Source organism: Rhipicephalus microplus, chromosome 6 (assembly GCF_043290135.1).
Source record: "Rhipicephalus microplus isolate Deutch F79 chromosome 6, USDA_Rmic, whole genome shotgun sequence".
Lineage (NCBI taxonomy): Eukaryota > Metazoa > Arthropoda > Arachnida > Ixodida > Ixodidae > Rhipicephalus > Rhipicephalus microplus.
In genome coordinates, this window is record NC_134705.1 from 124,712,276 (window position 1) to 124,730,299 (window position 18,024).

General features: G+C 44.9%; 1 protein-coding gene across 1 annotated transcript; it reads right to left on the reverse strand.

Moving 5' to 3' along the window:
- Positions 1 to 6,095: 6,095 nt before the first annotated feature.
- Positions 6,096 to 17,756, reverse strand: LOC119168021 (PI-stichotoxin-Hcr2f-like). Its single transcript, XM_037419474.2, has 3 exons — positions 17,559 to 17,756; positions 16,441 to 16,632; positions 6,096 to 6,158 (listed from the first exon to the last, which is right to left on the reverse strand). The coding sequence occupies exons 1-3, from the start codon at positions 17,611 to 17,613 to the stop codon at positions 6,118 to 6,120; spliced, it is 288 nt and encodes a 95-aa protein (XP_037275371.2). The 5' UTR covers positions 17,614 to 17,756; the 3' UTR covers positions 6,096 to 6,117.
- Between the last annotated feature and the right edge of the window lie 268 nt (positions 17,757 to 18,024).

Here is an 18,024-nt window from a genome sequence, read left to right on the forward strand (position 1 = left end):
AGTCCCGAAGGTATTCAAGCGCGCACTTGCGTCGTTCTTCCTACGAAACGGTCTTCTACAAAAGAAAAACTTTTCACCGCTTCGAACTAAGTACCTCTTTGTGGTGCCTTCAGCTCTGCGACCAGAACTCCTGCAGGCCCTGCACGACGATCCGACGGCAGGGCACCTCGGTGTTTCTCGCACGCTCGCGAGGATACAAGAAAGGTACTACTGGCCACGTCTTACCACCGACGTCACTCGTTATGTGAGGACATGCCGGGACTGTCAGCGACGCAAGACACCGCCGACAAGGCCAGCGGGACTTCTGCAGCCAATTGATTCACCTTGCCGACCTTTCCAGCAGATTGGTATGGACCTACTAAGGCCGTTCTCGACGTCGGCTTTCGGAAACAAGTGGAAAGTGGTAGCTACCGGCTACCTCAACCGCAACGCCGAGACAAAAGCCCTGCCAAAAGGCAGTGCATCCGAGGTAGCTAAGTTCTTCGTCGAAAATATCGTCCTACGTCACGGCGCCCCGGAGGTTCTTATCACCGACAGAGGAACGGCATTCACTGCCGACTTAACTCAAGCGACCTTGGCATACAGCCAAACAAACCACCGCCGGACGACAGCGTACCACCCACAGACCAACGGCCTCACCGTGCGGCTTAACAAGACGATCGCCGACATGCTGTCAATGTACGTCGATGTCGAACACAAGACGTGGGACGCCATTCTTCCGTATGTGACCTTCGCATACAACACGGCGGTGCAGGAGACGACGCAGATATCTCCATACAAATTGGTCTACGGAAGGAGCCCGGCAACGACGCTCGATGCCATGTTACCCAACGTCACCGACGAAGAAAGCCTCGATGTGAGCGAGTACCTTCAACGTGCCGAAGAAGCCCGACAACTTGCGCGTCTCCGTATCAAGAATCAACAGACGACAGACAGCCACCGTTACAACCTTCGACGACGCTTCGTGGAATACCAGCCCGGTGAACGTGTTTGGGTGTGGACGCCGATACGCCGACGTGGATTAAGTGAAAAGCTTCTGCGACGCTACTTCGGACCGTACAGGGTGGTTCGACGTCTCGGCCCACTTGATTACGAGGTTGTCCCCGACGGCATCACGAACTCTCAACGACGCCGATCGCGACCTGAAGTCGTGCATGTCGCGCGCCTCAAGCCGTTTCATGCGCGTTAACAAACTGAAACAGTGTTTTTTGTATTATTGTTTCATCGTAATTTATTCATTGTACTTTCTTGCATTTTTATTGTACCTTCATCTTTAGTTAAAGCATCGGGACGATGCCTTTTTTTTCAGAGGGGGGCAATGCCACGTTCCATTTCCAAAGTTTTCGTTATCGTCCCAAAACCCCACACGATTCTCAGCGCAAACCGCGCCTGCAGTTTTCGAGAAGGTTCCGGACTGTAGTAGATCATTTCGATAAGATCCCGCCCACTGTGCGAACAGTACAGATTGTTCTGGAACCTACGCCACCACCGGCGATAACGCTAGAACGTTCGACGGCAAGAGTATAAATGCCAGCGCGCTTCGCCGCTTGTCAGTTGTTGTTGATCGAAGGCCGACGCTCCGTTCGCCGCTATCAGTCCGAGACTGCTATCTGTCAAGACTGCTGCTGTAATTAGACTTTCCGTTTACTGGGCACAGGTTCGCCCAAATAAACAGTTAAATCCCAACACGAAGTTTCCTGTCTTCGGCCACGTCACGACCCCGTGACAATATATATATATATATATATATATATATATATATATATATATATATATATATATATATATATATATATATATAATGAAATTTATCGATTTTCTTCTGCTCTCTAGTATAATACAGTTGTCGCTGGACCAGGCGTGCCTTGACGCCAAACTGTCCATTTTACTGCTAGCAGAAGTTGATGAAAATGTTCAATAAACATAGTAACGATACCTGCGCATATTTTAACTCGGCTATCTGTCCACACGCCGGCAAAAATAATGTGCGTTTCAGGTACCAAATAAGCTGTCTGCATACAGCTTCTGTTCCTGCTTGTATACTGTGTTGTTCAATACCTCAGATATAAGAAAAACATGGCATCAGGTAAAACAGATGCACTTCATTTTTGTACCCCAGTTAGTGACAATATTTTTATGCCATTTTCTTTGTATTCCTTGTTTTTTAATTGTTGTGCATGCCCTTTCCCTCTGAAATGTGCTGTGTACCCTGAAGGTAAAATAAATAAAAAATAAAAAATCTAGTCTAGAAGCTACAATAATGTCAATTGTCTCGTTTTCATGTAAATTCTCGGCGTTCACGCAGCCCTAGTAGCTAACATAAACTACACAACAAAAGATGGCTCGTCTAACAAAAGATGGTCATAAAAAAGGAAAGAATGTAATTCTCAAATTTGTTCCTTATGAATCGAAAAAATGTAGAAAAACGCACACGGAGCACAGCTACGTATAAATAGGTCTTTGTTTTAATGAAATTGCAGACTTCAGGCTCCTGCAAATTTTCTATAAGCACGCTATCTACACGTAAATAAATCAACTATTCAGTGAACTTGATCCTGTGAAATTTTAACTAAACCTTTGCACTCATAGAAAACCCGGGTGAAATTGATTTTGGTTGATTATTTCAAAAGATATTTTTTATTCTCTTTTATATCAAATCAGGAATACAGAGAAGATAGAATATAATGTGTAGAACTAATCGCATGTACCCCGCTTGCATGAACCACAAGTTTTGCTGTGTTATTTTTTATATAACAGTTTGCCTCAGGCTGACAGTTGGCATTAATTACACTCATAAGATTGGCTAGGTGCCTACAAAGTAATACTACTTCGCACCGCAAGAATTCGAATGTATCTGATTTCACCTATCTAAGACATCAGTATATCTGAGACTAAGAAGCCAAAGCGCTTGTTTTCATACTCACATGGTACGTAAAACAAGGCTAGCACCAACAACAGGGCATGAGCTTTTGGTTTCATTTTCGCCCCTCCACTTCGCTAAACGGGAAACCTATTGCGTGCTTATGGGATAGCGCCGTAGATTTCAGTCTGCTGAAAATCGGCAGACACAGTGCTGATCGAAAAGTAGTAACATCTATTTGATACAACACTCAAAAGTGCAAGATAATTCAACAGCTTTTGGCCAAACGCGAACATTCTACCAGAGCCCGTCAACCTTTCAACTCCACACTCCACAGCTGCTCTAATTCTTTCACACAACTAACATGAGTTTGCTTGAGTGTGCAGAAGTTCCACTCTTACAGGAAAAAGGCAGTTCACGCCACAGCTGGTATATAAACCAATCTAGCACCGAGGCCTTCTGTAAATATACCATTCATCAATCGCACTCTGGATATCATAAAGGCGCTGTAGAATTATTCTCATTCAATCGGCTCCTGCTTGCCTCATTAAAAATGCCACGAAGCAACAAGTATACGTAACATTGGACACCACGGCAACCAGTCAGAGAAAAAAGACCATTAAATATACAGAAACAATATAATTATGAGTGTTTCAATCGTTCTTCAAAAACTCTAAATATATACCACGTGTGAACGGAGTAACCAATAGCGGCAAATGTGATAGTGAAATGTTCGTTATTTGTGCTTTGTGCGCAGGTATTCACTGTCCTTGACAGGCCCTGAAGCAGCTTTTTGAATTTCTGTCAGCCTTTACTCTAGAAAATTCTCCTATAATTTGCACCGTGAATAAATCGACGCAGTATTTAATAAGGCATCCATGAGTAGTAACACTTCTCCGTACCCCATGTCCTCGTGAACTCGTAGGCAGCGCAGCAATCGCCAGTGACATCAGCGCACTCAGCGGCCTAAACTTCACTTTTCTCTCCCTGGGATCTTCAATAAACTCTGCAAAATAAGCGCATAGCTGAGATCTCCCGCGACAAGTGCCGCATCGAAACCAGCCGTTTCACGGTTCAGTTTTCAGTACGCCGATAATATGGGACTGGTAAAAAGAGGGCTCATTGACAAACAATACTTCAGAACAATCACTGATAAAAAATATGCTTACATTCTTTCCTTTAGAAGTGAATTTAACTGGTTAGACGCGTGCATCATGGCGTTGATCAGAAACTAAGGGCCCACCACCTACTCACCATTGCCTTGAGGTGACTCCACTAGCCGGTTGTCCCACACGCCTTACACATTATCGCAGGTTGAGATGTCACTAAGCGACTATATGAAGCTCACAGTGAAGCGGGGTAAATTCATGCCGTTAAGAGAAGGAAAGTTTAAGATGAACATTTTGGCTCAACTCACATGGACTAGTGCACGTTTTGACGTAGCCACACATGCAAGCTGTCGAGAGTCGGCAAGTGCATTGTGATGGTGTATTCTTCTGATCATCTGGTGTCCATTAACGTGCAACGACGTCGCACAGTACATGGCCCTCTAACATTTCGCGCATTGACATGCAATGGCCGTGGCCTATATGAAACCCACGACCTGCCTGTTAGCAGGCAAGAACCGTCACTCCTGAAAACACCGCAGAGAACAAAACAATTGATGAAGTGCTTCAAGTATTAGCACCACAGTTTGTTCACAGAGAGCGTGGAATAATTGTCAGCACAAATGTACATTAGAAAATTCCGATCACATTGGTCGTAGGTGCTATACATAATTGTGTAATATCACATATCGTGGAAGTAAGTGACCGAAAACTAGTTTGTCTGTGCCACTTATATCTAGTTTGTTAAAAACCGGTTTGGCTAAGTCCCTTAGATGTGTGTTCTCGTTCTGTGTTCGGGAATAGGCACCTGGCGTATGGAAGTATGCGCTTCCCTTTGCCGGCTTTATTTAAAGTGGTCCTGGAACACTTTTTAACGTGGTCAAAAAAACGCTGCCGATTGGAAGTAGGGGCTGCCGAGAACACGCGAGCTAAACGTTATAGCGCAGCACGTGGCCTAGAATTCGCAAAAAATTATCAAGATCAGCTCAAAACTACATAATCTTTTTTTTGAAAAATGACAAAAGACGCTCAAAATCACTAGTAGAATGTCATCATCAGCCATTGGCTGATTTTAACATGGCGTGCAAAGGGATCGCCACGGTAGGTTGCAACGTGTCCACGCGTGCAGGCGCTAACACACTGAAAATCCACGTATTCCGAAGTAAAAAAAAAAAGAAAACTCAAAGTCACAAGGCGCGTGACATTTTTTTTTCTGCTCCGTCATCTGTTTCTGCTTTGTTTCCAGCGCATTTATTGGGAGGAGACGACAGAACGCGTTTGCAGAGTGCGACAAATCTTTTTAACTCCGCTCTTACTGGACGCATTCTTGAAACTTGGTGGCGTTCAATTCGTGAGAAAATAAGTTCTTTCACTAAATCAATTGCAGAGTTAATTGAAAAACAGCGTTTCGGCACCCCTTTACCTCATGGTGCTCGAGAATCGAACGTCGGCGTAACGATTTGGTTTGCGGTTTTGCAGTCTGCTTTCGCGAATAAATACCGATGGATGAACAGTTTTTCTAAATTAGGAGTAAATTAGAAAACCTAGGGTCAAAAGCATTCTTAGACTATGAAAATTTGAAACAATGTTATGAGACTCTTCCACTTTCTTTCTTTTTTAACACTCTGACGAATCCTTCCTTACTCCAGTAGACCTTGCCACTATACTGGGCATAGCAATGCTGCAAGCAAAATGAAAAGCTTTTTATTGTGGGTAATTCATAGTGTGGACGCTCACGCATACATTATCCTATCAAAATGGGCCGTAAATATTCGGCTTTCATAACAGTAATATTTTGCTACGTCAATCTGCAGCCGTCATCAAGTAGACGAATTCGTCCCTTCTCTGTGCCTGAGAGATGTGTTGGAGACCTCTATTCCTTATCGCATCCAAATAATCTGGGCGATCACCGCATACCGCATGCTAGTGCTGACGTGAAGGGCGTCTTGAATCAGCAGATATCGTACACATACCTGTATATTTTTGTGGGTGTGTTTTTTCAGACACACCAAGTACACTTCTACTAGGAAGTCGTCCAAGTGTGCAGGATATGCAACGTCCCTTATATTAATTGCAATATGTGCCAGCAACTAACATTTTATCAAGGAGCCAAACCACATATACCGTACACAGAGAATTTTATTTTGGGAACTACGTATCTGTTGTCTGTGTTCCATGGACGCATTCTTTGGCTGAAAATACAAAAACGACATGTAATCAACAAAGGTACATTTACTTTGAATATAGCTTTAAATCACACATAATACATCAAACAGCCCATTAAATAAAGCTCCGGAGCTGGGTCAGCAGCATGCCTCAGAGGGGCGTACGTTTTCTGGCACAATTCGCAATCTCAAAGTAGAATGTTACTTTATCTTGTCGGGCCGATGGGCCCTTATCTGCAGCACGCATGTTGGAAACAGGGCGAGGGGAACACACGCGTATTGCCCAGGCGTGTGACGAGCGTCGCCGTCGAAAAAGCCACGGGGGGCGGAAAATGGCTAGCCGATAAGAAGGGAGGTGAAAAAGCCCAAGGGCTTTTTTGGGGTGGCATGGCGATGGCATACGGTGGCGGTCGGGCAATACGCGATGGTTTTCCTCCGTTAGTGCTGAAGAAGAGAGGCTACGCCGGTTGGGAATGTCCGCTAAGGCGAGTCTTTCGCTCGCCTTCTAATGCGAGTTGCCTGCGAGTTCGTTTGATTTCCTGCCATTGTGTTTCGTGGCCGCTTTCCTGCTGTTATGTTACGCACCGTATCTTCCGTCGACCTCCAGTCTGGGGTGATTGTTTGTTCCGGGCTTTTGGTACTCTAGTATGCATTGCGCCGTGCTGTGCCAATCCGCCAGGCTTGTTGAGTTTTTTTTTTTTCGAAGTCGTAAATCGAAGCGTGTCCTGTTCGAAGCGTTGCTGGCTCGCGTCGTGCGCATTCCGACTCACTAACCCCCCTGAGTGGAGGCGAGGCCTTCAGCCAGCACCAGAAGTTGTTTTCTCGTGCAGTTTTCATTTTTTTCGTTAGAGCTCACCTTCATTCCGGAACAGCCGCACGCGTAAGGCACTTTTCCAGTCAGCCCATTTCAAACGCAGCTACTTTTTGCCGATATTGCATTGCTCTTGCCTTGCGGTATAATTACAGCTCGTGAAGGTTAAAACGCAACAGACCTTAAGTCTATTATGATGTCTGACAATGTACAACAGGACGCGTCCGGGCCAGATACGCGTCGTATTGTTCAGCAGTGGACAACGTTGCTGGAACGCCAGGATACACCATTCAACAGTTTTGCTTACGACAGGCCATACGTACTTAAAAGGACGCACGGATGAAAAAGTGGTCGCAGAATTTTGGAAGAGTTACAAGAATATCGCGATGCGCAAGCCCTCGTAAGTGAGACTCTTCTGCTACGCATTCTGCCCGTTGTCCTGTCTGGCTCTGCGACACAATGATGGCATCGCCAATCTTTCGAAAGTTGGTCGCACTTCCAGCTGCTATTCTGCACCGAATATCTTCCCCGCGACTCGGTCGTTCACTTAAATGATGAACTGTGCAGCCACATGCAGGTTGAGAAGGAAAGACCCAAAGAACACATGCGGTGCTTACAAGAGCTTTCTGACCACGAGGGCCCTTCGGCATCCAAAGAGGAAGAGCAACTCGGGCAGTTAGACAGTCGCATCTATGTTTTCAGGTGTACGGAAGAGGTCGTTTATTCCCTTCACTCGGCGTCCTCACTATAGCATCGGGTGATATTTAGGCCATGCCGTTGGCGAAGCTCGCATACCAATCACTGCCTCCGCCTGAATCCACCCTCGAGCTATCCTGTGCTTGGCACAGTCGGTCTAACTCAATGGCCTCACCAATGGCCCCACCAAGGGCTCTAGACATATTCAGCGACCAAAATCTGTCTGCTTCGTCCACCCTCCCGTCAACTACCCAGGAACGTGGGGCTCAAGGCGAACTCGTGGAGGCCGCAGCTCACTCTAGTGCAAGAGGCACAAGAAAGAACTTTCCATTATGCTTCCAGTGTGGAAGTCGATTGGAGCCCCTACAAGGCCAGGACTTGGTCTCAAGCAGACCACGTCCTGGCCGCTAAAGAAACGGCAGGTGCCGGTGATGGTGAGCGCATGCTGGGTGTTTTGGTCTTCGCATCATCCAGTCACCAGGAAGCACAGGCGCAGGAAACTTCCGACAAAGAAACAAGCGTCTAAAGGACAAAGCTACATCCCTCCCCACTCGGACAACTACCAGTGGAACAACCAACTAACGCCCCACAATGTGCTCCCCACCCGACAACAGCCATGGTGTAATAACAATGTAGTGAGGGGTCTTCCGTCTACATCTACTCTCCTTATTGCCCTCACTGATAAAGCAAAAGTCATGATGGTTTCCATGGCAGGAGTAAAATCCCGATTCCTTTAGGAATCGGGATTTTACTCAGCTAGTTCTATTTTCAGGGATCACCTCAAGAACGCCTGTCAGATTAAAGAATTAGCCTTGCGAGGTCTTTAATGTGCATGTGTCCTCATGTGCATGTGCCCTCTGCTCATGATGTTCCTACTACTTTCGCAGCTCGTGTAGCAGTTACGCTCAATGGGCGAAAACTTCGGCAACGTTTCCTACACCTACCAGGCCTTTCCTGCCAAATGATTTCAGGACGCAATACTAAGTGGGAATCGTGCTTAATGCCCGTACTGGCACCTACAGCCTACAACAAAACCACTCACGTTTGTAACTACTTCTTTACAACCCAAGTCTGATCTGCTTGCGAGAAATGTGAATTCGTTCTTTGAGACCAAAGAGGACTGTTTGTCATTGTCGACTTCTTCAAAAGACCATAAGAGCTAAAAGTGAAAATATAAACAGCCCTAAAGCCCTTTGTGACAGAGGCTCCTGGCAAGCTTAATTTATTAGAACGCAGGATATACAGAAATGACGTCCGCCCAATTCGTTTTATTCCGCTTCCCTCGACCGTCCACAAGCATGAACGTCTGGACGCTGCCCTCAACGAAATGCTCGCAACCTGTGCTGTAAGAGCTTCCAACAGTCCCTCGGAGATTATAGTTGCTTTAGTTCTAAAAAAGAAAGACTCGGAGCGATTGTGCGTTCGCTACCGGCAATTAAATGCCGCCGTGGTTCGAGACTCGTGCGCCGTTCCACCAATCTACTCTGTTTTCACTCCCTGGGGTCGCCAAATTCTCCAATACCCTTCACTGTTGTAGAGGCTTCCTCAAATTCTGTTAGAAGAGTTCAATGCTGCGAAAATGGCAATTGCTTGCCACAGGGGATTGTTCAAGTTTTCAAGGCTATCGTTCTTGTTGTGCCGTTTGCCAGACATTCTCGCACGTCATGAGCATAGTGCTTCGAGATGCCTGAATAAATTATGATGTTAGTCACGTAGATGACGTGGTAGTGGTTTTGCAAACCTTCGACAAACACTTGACCCACCTATCTTGTCTTGCGATAGCACAATGCAGGCATCACCATGAACATCCAGAAATTGTTTCATTTGGTGTCAAATAAAATCAACCTCTTAGGTTTCGTTGTCGAGCAAGGCACAATACGGCCAAAAGAACATAAACTTCAGGCCATCTTGGATTTCGAACCTCCAACGGGCGCAAAATCCTGCAACAATTTTTGGGTATGGTGGGCTTCTACTACCATTTCATTACTCACTGCGCCATTCTGGTAACACCATTTCACCGGCCCCTGCGCAAGGGTGCCCGTTGGCCTTCTACTAATCCGGAATAGGCAATAATTCATGCTCTGTCAGAGGTTATTACTTCTGCAGCACGGTCTTGCCTCCCTGACTTAAATTCGCTATTCACTGTGCAGACCAACGCAATTGAATATGGCTTTGGAGTTTCGCTCCAAGAGTATCAAGGAACGCTTTACCTCGCAAGCATTTGCGAGCCACACGATTTCAGGCGCTAAAAGGAACTACACCGTAACAGCGAAATAGTGCCTTAAAATCGTATTCACGCCGAAACAATTCGACATTTATCTGGACAGAGCTGCAATTACTATCCAAACCGATCGCCAGGCGCTTCCATGGCTTTCAATGCTACAACACCCATCCGGTCGTCTGGCCCGGTGGGTCATTCATCTTCACAAATATATTGCAGAGTGGAGTACAAAAATGGCAACGGCAACAATATGGTTGACACGCTTTCCTGAGTGCCACTGTCCTAAGATGAAGAATCAGTCGCCGAGGTTCTGGCTGTGAGAGTGCCTGAAGATCTTTTTCTTGACAACAAGATAAACTCAGTTCCTTTGTGAGGAACGGAGTGACCGAAATAGCCGATTGTACCGACAGAGGGCAGTGAAGTTATTGTTCTGGAGAGGAGAACCCATCTGATTATCTGACATGCGGATTATCAGCAGCCGCGCTTCGGTAAAGCGTCAACTGGTGGAATGGACTAGAATGGTTAGGGGGATCTAAAACCACTTGGCCTGTTGAGTACACTTCGGTTGCCACCCCCCCCCCCTAAAATAAAAACACCTTCGAACCAGAGACTCTGCAGACAGAACTACTGCTACAGACGCAAGGACCAGTTGAAGTTGTTATGAACGTCAAGAACTACAGCAGCTTGACAAAGATTCTTCGCGTTACAGCGTTGGTGTACAAATAACTGGAAACGACATGGCACGCACGCGCACCATATGCAAGGCCTGTTTCCGCAGTAGAGCTGACTATGACGAAGAAGTTTTGGATAATAGAAGCACAGCGAGAAGCTTTCTGTCAAGACATCATCTGCGTGCATGCCTCCAGAGAGCACTACATTTAATTCTAGAAAAACATCCACTGAGTTTGCCTCAGGACCATGACTTCACGAGACTGGTAATCGCCAACTCACTTCGTTGGGTTTAATGTAGCGGAATATCAGCCACATGAACGGTAATTTGTTCATGGTTCTGAATTGTTAACGCACGCCCGGACACAAAAAAAGTTGATAAATAATTGTTACCTTTGCAAACAATTCTGAACGAAGCCCATGAATGTGGAACATGCCCCACTGGTGGAAGGTCGAGCTACTTTGTCACGTTCTTTTTAAGTAGTCAAAATAATTTTCCAGGCCAGGTATATATAAAACTCAACTGAAGGGAACCACAATGTACCTAAGTTTTTATTGTGCTAATTACCTGTGCTACCACAAGAGTGGTGCATTTAGAACTGGCGGATATTTTTTCATTGGACAGTCTTGTTCTTGTCTTCAGGAGGTTGCTTGTTCGTATAGGAGTGCCTACTATTGTGAACTCAAAAACAGAGGGCATCCGAAAAACTACGTATCGTAAAGAAGCTCATCAATGAATCGCTGAACGCTGCATTTCTCGCCCATCATCGAATATCATGAAATTTTCTTGTGCCTAACGCCCAGTGGTGAAGTGACTGGTGGAAAAGGCTCATCCGGTTGATCAATTCAGCTCTTTGAAAAGTTCTCGAAAATAGCAGTCTAGGAAGCGAAGAAATGATGTCCCTTCAAGAAGTCGAAGTGGTTATCGATTCCCGTTTCCTGACATACACGTACAAGCAGGTAGGGGAACCGTCACCGGTGTGCCCGGCTCAATTTATCATCTGGAGCTTAGTTCTCGCTCACCCGGATCCTAGCCCATATGAAACTACAACCTGGCTGCACACTGCCAGGAATGGTGTTATCCAAAATCTGTAGCATCGTCAAAGGCTACTGATTCATCTGAGGCAAATATGTAGAAAGGAGTGTCTCCTGGAACTTCGGTCTCAACATTGGTATCTGAAAGAAATTAACCAAAGTTTACCAAGAGGCAAGGTCGTACTACTGTAAGACTCAAATAATCGAGGCTTTTCGCCAATAGGCCGAATATTGGAAGTGCATCTTGGTTGTAATAGACTGGCGTGGACTCACATCATCAAAGCAAAGAACGGAAACGTGTTTGAGACCCGCTCAAGCTCTGCATCGCCTGGAAATGTCAACAACCTGCGCGGTGGGGCAGTGTGGAAAAAAAGATATTGTGAAAATAGATGCTGCCAGGCCAGTGACAGGAAATAAACAAGCAGACCATGTTCGGCGATGGCAACGAAGGTTTCTGCCTGAAATATTCCACGCCAGTTAACGTCATTGCGTCCACACGAAGTAACACGCGGACCATAATTGAAAGGTAATTGTCCGACTGTCCTCTTCATGACCAGGTGGGAAATGTCTTGTCACGAAAAATTCTCCAGAAGACTGGAGTGCCGCAACGTGGTGTGTTGAGTTGTGCACTTTTTTATTATAAAAATGAATACCTTGCATTTAACATTCCACGCAATTGTACATATTTTGACGAAGTGCAGATTGGTTTTGAATCCGGCCATATCACAACATGTGAGCGGCAGCTTCAACTTGATTCAATAAAGTTACCAACTGAGAAGACCAGAACGAGTTCGCCCTTATTTCTGGGCATAATTTTAGACAAGAAATTAACATTCGTATCTTACATGAAAAACATCAACGACAAGTGCCTGAAAGATACGAATATACTCAAGGTTTGTGTGGACAACACGAGGCAGGGGTAGGAAATCTTTATAAAAGTCTTATGCAGAAGCGCCTAGATGGCGGGGCAATAATCTACCGGTCAGCGAAACCAAGCGCTTTCAAAATGCTTGATCTGGTTCATCCCTAGGGCATTCGTCTTTCAGTGGGTGCTTTTTGCACTAGTCCCTCAAAAAGCCTGCACGTAAAACTGAACGAGTGGTCGTTCGCAGCTGCAGAGAACCTGAAGTTTTTTGTTAGGGCAGGGAATAATCGTCTGCAACAAATTTGCAGCAAATATTTGACCAACGTCAGACTGTCCAGTCAAGTAAGATCTCGAACACGCAGGCTGGAGGATGTGCTGTCATGACTGCCTCATGCCACTCAAGGGGTCTCGCCCTTTAATTTTCTGTATGAAAACGGTATCACAAAGCACTCTGGAAAAACAGTGTGAAAAGCACCGCTTGTTCTGAACATTGTTCATTGCTTGAGGTTTTCTTCATCATGTGGGCTTTTACTTTGGCAGAGCTATGAGAGATGGGGCAGGTACATAGGAAAAATACATTCCTGACTACTGCTGTGGTGACCGCTATGGTGCTACACTTTTATTTCATATCCGTTTACTTTAGTGGAGCCCTGCCATCAATTCTACATAATTTTGAAACGTTGCTCTAAACAAAAGTCTTAGTGTCAGGAAACCTCAAACAAGTAGCGTTGTAGGTGAAAATGCTTGGCCAGAACCACCTCAAAAAAAAATCTTGGTTTCATTATTGAAGAGGTGGCTTCTGTGTGTCTTTTCGTGGCAGTGTGGCATGTCTGAAAGACATAACTTGTGACAGACTGGCGGCGAATGTACCATCTGCTCGTGTTGCACGTAAACAATGATTGGAGAATTGTTCTGTGACCCTGCTGGTGATTTCTGCAATTTACGAAGGATGCTGAACGCAGAGATCACAAATTCTGGGCGCTGTCGTGACTCTTTGGCATTATGTGCCTTGAATTAGGGCTGACTTGCATATGTTCAGCAATGAAAACTTTAAAATGAGAGTAACAATTTGTATGTGCTTCCAACTTTGGCGTATAAAGTACGTTGACACTGCATGCAAACGAAATGAATGATGGCCCTTCTGAGGTTTTTCTGAATATCGTAATTTGCATGTGTTCTCTTGCAAACGTAATGCTTCCTGTTTCTTTAAATGGAAAAAGAGCTTGTTTTAGAACATAATTTTTACCTTTCTTTTGTTTTTTTTTACAGACGGGCCACCTGTCTCCGAAAGTCTAACAAGGTAAATAGAAGTGCTGCGTGAACGGCTCTCTTGTAAAGAAATACTCGCCACTTGCTTTCTTCCCACTGATTTGAAACATATATTTTTAGGTTGATGTTTTCACCCATACTTAGATCATCAGCTGAGCTCATCATTTCGAGGCCGGTCTCCATGAATTCATACTTGTTCTTCGGATGTCCTAAGCAAAAGCAACTGAGCACGCTGTCGGAATGTGCTCTAAATGCTATAATTTGTTGCTATGATTTTATATATATTTGCTATAATTCGCTTGAATTCGCTATATTTTGTTGTTTCAAATTTCAAGCACACAGTGTTGTGCAGCCAAATGAGAATTTCTGAAGTTTGAGGGCACTTGTACAAAGCAGTTCAAAGACAGCTCCAAATCGGCGACATCCGGATTCTTGTCCAGTCCTGCACGACTGCTGAAGCTGTCCACCGTTTAGAAGATTACCTAAAGAGCGGAGAGAATGCACAAAACTGGTATGGTCCAGCTTTGCCTTATCCTTAATTATCAGTGCTGTTAGACTAAGGTTGTGTAGTTGCACAAAAACTAAAGGAGATAGGAAAGTGAACAGTTGAAGCGCGTTGCAGTAGATGGTGCCTATGTAAATTAGTGCCACTTCAAGGCACCCGAACGTGTTCAAGTAAATTCATTAGGCTAGTTTGTAAGAGGCCATTACCGACCTATTCAGGCTCTCAGAATCAGCTGTTAGTTAGTACGAAGCTGTAAAGATGCATTTGCTGCAGAGAAAAAAAGGGCGTGTGCACTGCTGGCAGCTGTTTAAGAAGGTCTCGACCAGTCTGTGTGCTTTCTCTTCGTTTCCAGGCAGCATGCTGCAATGTGCGCAAGAATTAGTTCGAACTGTACTTACGTCGCCAGAGATGGCTGACTGTACGATGATCGAGGCAAAGCAGTGACAAAAAAGAGGACGTGAATATAATTTCTCATAGCTGCACTAGTGTGCATTACTGAATTTCTGGTGTGAGTGATTAAATGTTGGAGCCCGAAAGCTGACAACTCAAAGTTTCAAGGACCTTTTATTATTGTGGAAATAGTTCCCATGTACATTTGGTGCTTGTGATTCATTCACTAATATTACAATGTTAATGCTTGCCTAGAGCACTCAGTGACAAGTTTTTTACTGCTATATTGTCTCAGCCCAAAGCACAAAGATGAAATTCTTTTTGAAATGTTTGTCTATCTTGCAAGCATGTATAATAAATAGTGCAAATTTTGTTCATTTTATTGGTTTAAAGGTTACATACTTCTCCATATTCAGCGGAACAAACATTTCGGACACGCTTCGAAGGGTGCCCCCACCACTGTATTATACTGGCTAAGATACTCGGCTGCTGACCCGCAGGTCGCGGGACCAAATCCCAGCTGCGGCGGCTACATTTTCGATGGAGGCGGAAATTCTGTAGCCCAAGTGCTCAAATTTTGGCGCACAAAAAAGAACCCCAGGTGGTCGAAATTTCCGGATCCCTCCACTATGGCGTCTCTCATAATCACATGGTGGTTTTAGGATTAAACCCCACATATCAATCAACACTTCGAAGGCTGTTGAGAAGCTTCCTGTTTAAGGAAGCTGCACTGCAGTTCAGTTCGTAAGGCATGACGGTTTGCTAACCTGAAGAACGTCAACTACTTCCTACTTGATATTTATTTCCTCGCAGTGTTCGAGATTTTTTTCTGATTGGTAAGAATGACTACATAACTACAGCATGACGTCTCCATGGTACTGCCATGTTTTTTTTTTTCAATATTTGGGGCACGATAACAGAGCCAGCGGCTGTGCATGTCACATTTCGTAAAGATGTTGATACATTACCAAGTAGTGAAATGGTGTTTTGACACAACACCCGGCGTACTGATCATTCACTAGCAGGCCAACCTGCAGAGTGACATTTCTTATATTTTCAGGCTCCCTGAGAGTAAACCATAGTGATGCGTTGGTACAGGACGAGTGGGCTGTCATTGAGAGATGGCTGTTCAGAGCCCTGGACAGTGAAGATGGCCGATCACCCAGGCGACACAGGGGATAACTCCACAGTTCACAATGTGCGTTTGCTTGAACAATTCTTGTAAATGATTTTTTGAGATCTCTGTGTGTTGTACTGATATCTTTAAATAATTGTGAACCGCGTTTACAGCATTTTGAGCTTGTGTGTTCAAAAGCTTCCCTCCTGTTGCATGTGCTCGTATACGCATGGACGCCGAGTATGCTGTCTCGAAAATTAGGCTAATTATTGCAGGGCCCAGCATACAATTACAGTACCTGCCACCAATTTGACCAGGAATTTTATTTTAGGAGGGGGGGGGTTCACTTTCTGTATGATTGTGCCCGCGTTCGTAGGTGTGCACGCAGTCAACAAGTGTACAAAAAAGAAAAATGATTGAGGAGGGGGTTAGAACACTCCCCCACTCCTATGGCTACGGCCTAATAGCCACCAACTAGCTACGTGCTAATTTTCACCGGGCTGAACGTGGGCACCAGAGACTGGCACTTGGCCATGTCAGCTTATGAGTTTGATCATACATCTGTGGCAATAGCATTGGCAAACCTGACGCCAGCGTCAATCCCCTTACGTGGGCTAACCACCGCAGCTGACCTCTGCCCAACATCGACTAGATTGGCCTGTGACCTTGTGCCAGCGTTATGCCGACTACTTTAGTACCATCGTGTTATGAACCAAGCAAATTCTACTTACCGTCGCATGCATGCATACAACTTTCACAGTTTCTAAATCGGTTGTTGTTTCCTTCGAAACCGGCGTACATAAATGGATGACAGTTTCCCGTGGCATTATCGTAGTACCACTTCCATTGGGCCTGGCATATTGTCTCGCACTTTCCCGCATCACGTGGCATGGAGCAAATCTCGTTGAACATAGCATCAGCATCTGAACAAAACACACACACCAAGAAGACCAATTGCCCGTAATGATTGTAAAGCTGAAATAAGCCAACACACGTACACACGCTCGACCTCACGCTCCCATTTCAGTGCTTGTGGACGTCAATCTCTCTCTCGCTTCCCACGTGCTCCTCCCAGTGCCTGACTTCCGTCTAGTCCATTCGCCTGCAATACGTTCCGCTACGCCACTCGCGAATCTTCCAGCGCACACGGAAGCCTCCTCGCTAGGGCCAATGTATTATTAAATACGCAACCTTTGCATCCTCATACAAAGATCAAAATAAAGCCACTCAAAAGTGCTGGTATATAAAATTTCAATTTATCCATCGTACACTAGTGACGTGGCAGGAACACTTTGTCCAAGACTACTGACCAGAAGGTCTTGGCTTCGATACCGGCCATGGCGTTTGCATTTAGAGGAAGGCGAAATGGTAGAATCTCGTGCATTTTGTGATGTCAAAGCGCGTTAAAGAACACCAGATCGTCTATATTTCCACAGCCTCCCTCTATGGCGTGTCGCATAATCAATCCGTAATTTCAGGACGCAACACCACAGATACGATCACTATAATTACACTATTGTATGATTGAATTGCACACGCAAAATCAGCAGAACAAGCAAAACTGTGTACTGTAAAAAGTTATAACGCAGAGTTATTGTTGGAATTTCTCACAAAACTGTATCTTTCATTGCACAGCCAGGAAACTTGCTCCTTCCTACCCGAGTCATGTCTGCACGAAAGCAACTTACGAAGACGAAAACACGCATCAAGTTATGTAGTAATGAAACTAGCCAATGCTATTTCTATAGCGTGTTCAAGCACTGCGGGGATTTTCCGTGCCGCGCGGGAGAAACATTGAACTTACGCTAATGATCCAACGAGTGGCTTATTCATATTGCTTCAAACTTACCTGCAACGTAGAAAAGAGAAATTACTGACAGGATTGCGTGAACTTGATGTTTCATTGTTCGCCTTGTTTAAGGCAAAGCACAGAATAGTGATACCTTTCAACACACGTTTCCTATTCGATTGGCGAAGTAAGAAAGCTGTTGTTTTTGTTTCATTATGCGGAACGCAAATCATAAATATAGAAGACGTGACAGATGGTCAGATTCTATCTGCTCGAAGAGGGCTTCATTACAGTTGCCTTTATTTTTAACTTACAAATAAAACTTTTTAAGAAGGCTAGTGCATTATTGCTAAGCCTGTAGTTATATAAGTTCACACAATTTCACTTTTGAACTACAGCGTACGCAGAATCTCTTTCTCCGTTGTATTGTGAATGCGATTGTCTTCGCGTCTCCTCACAGTCATGTACAGCTGCAGATATTTCAAAAGCTACATCATAAATTATTTGCAAAAACCTATATAACTCC

Excerpts from the sequence above, each read along its gene's own strand:
- LOC119168021 (XM_037419474.2), bottom strand. The coding sequence starts at position 17,613 with ATGAAACATCAAGTTCACGCAATCCTGTCAGTAATTTCTCTTTTCTAC. Across the intron at positions 16,633-17,558 it reads TTCTCTTTTCTACGTTGCAG|ATGCTGATGCTATGTTCAAC; the intron begins GTAAGTTTGAAG and ends TGTTTTGTTCAG. Across the intron at positions 6,159-16,440 it reads TTGTATGCATGCATGCGACG|CCAAAGAATGCGTCCATGGA; the intron begins GTAAGTAGAATT and ends TTGTATTTTCAG.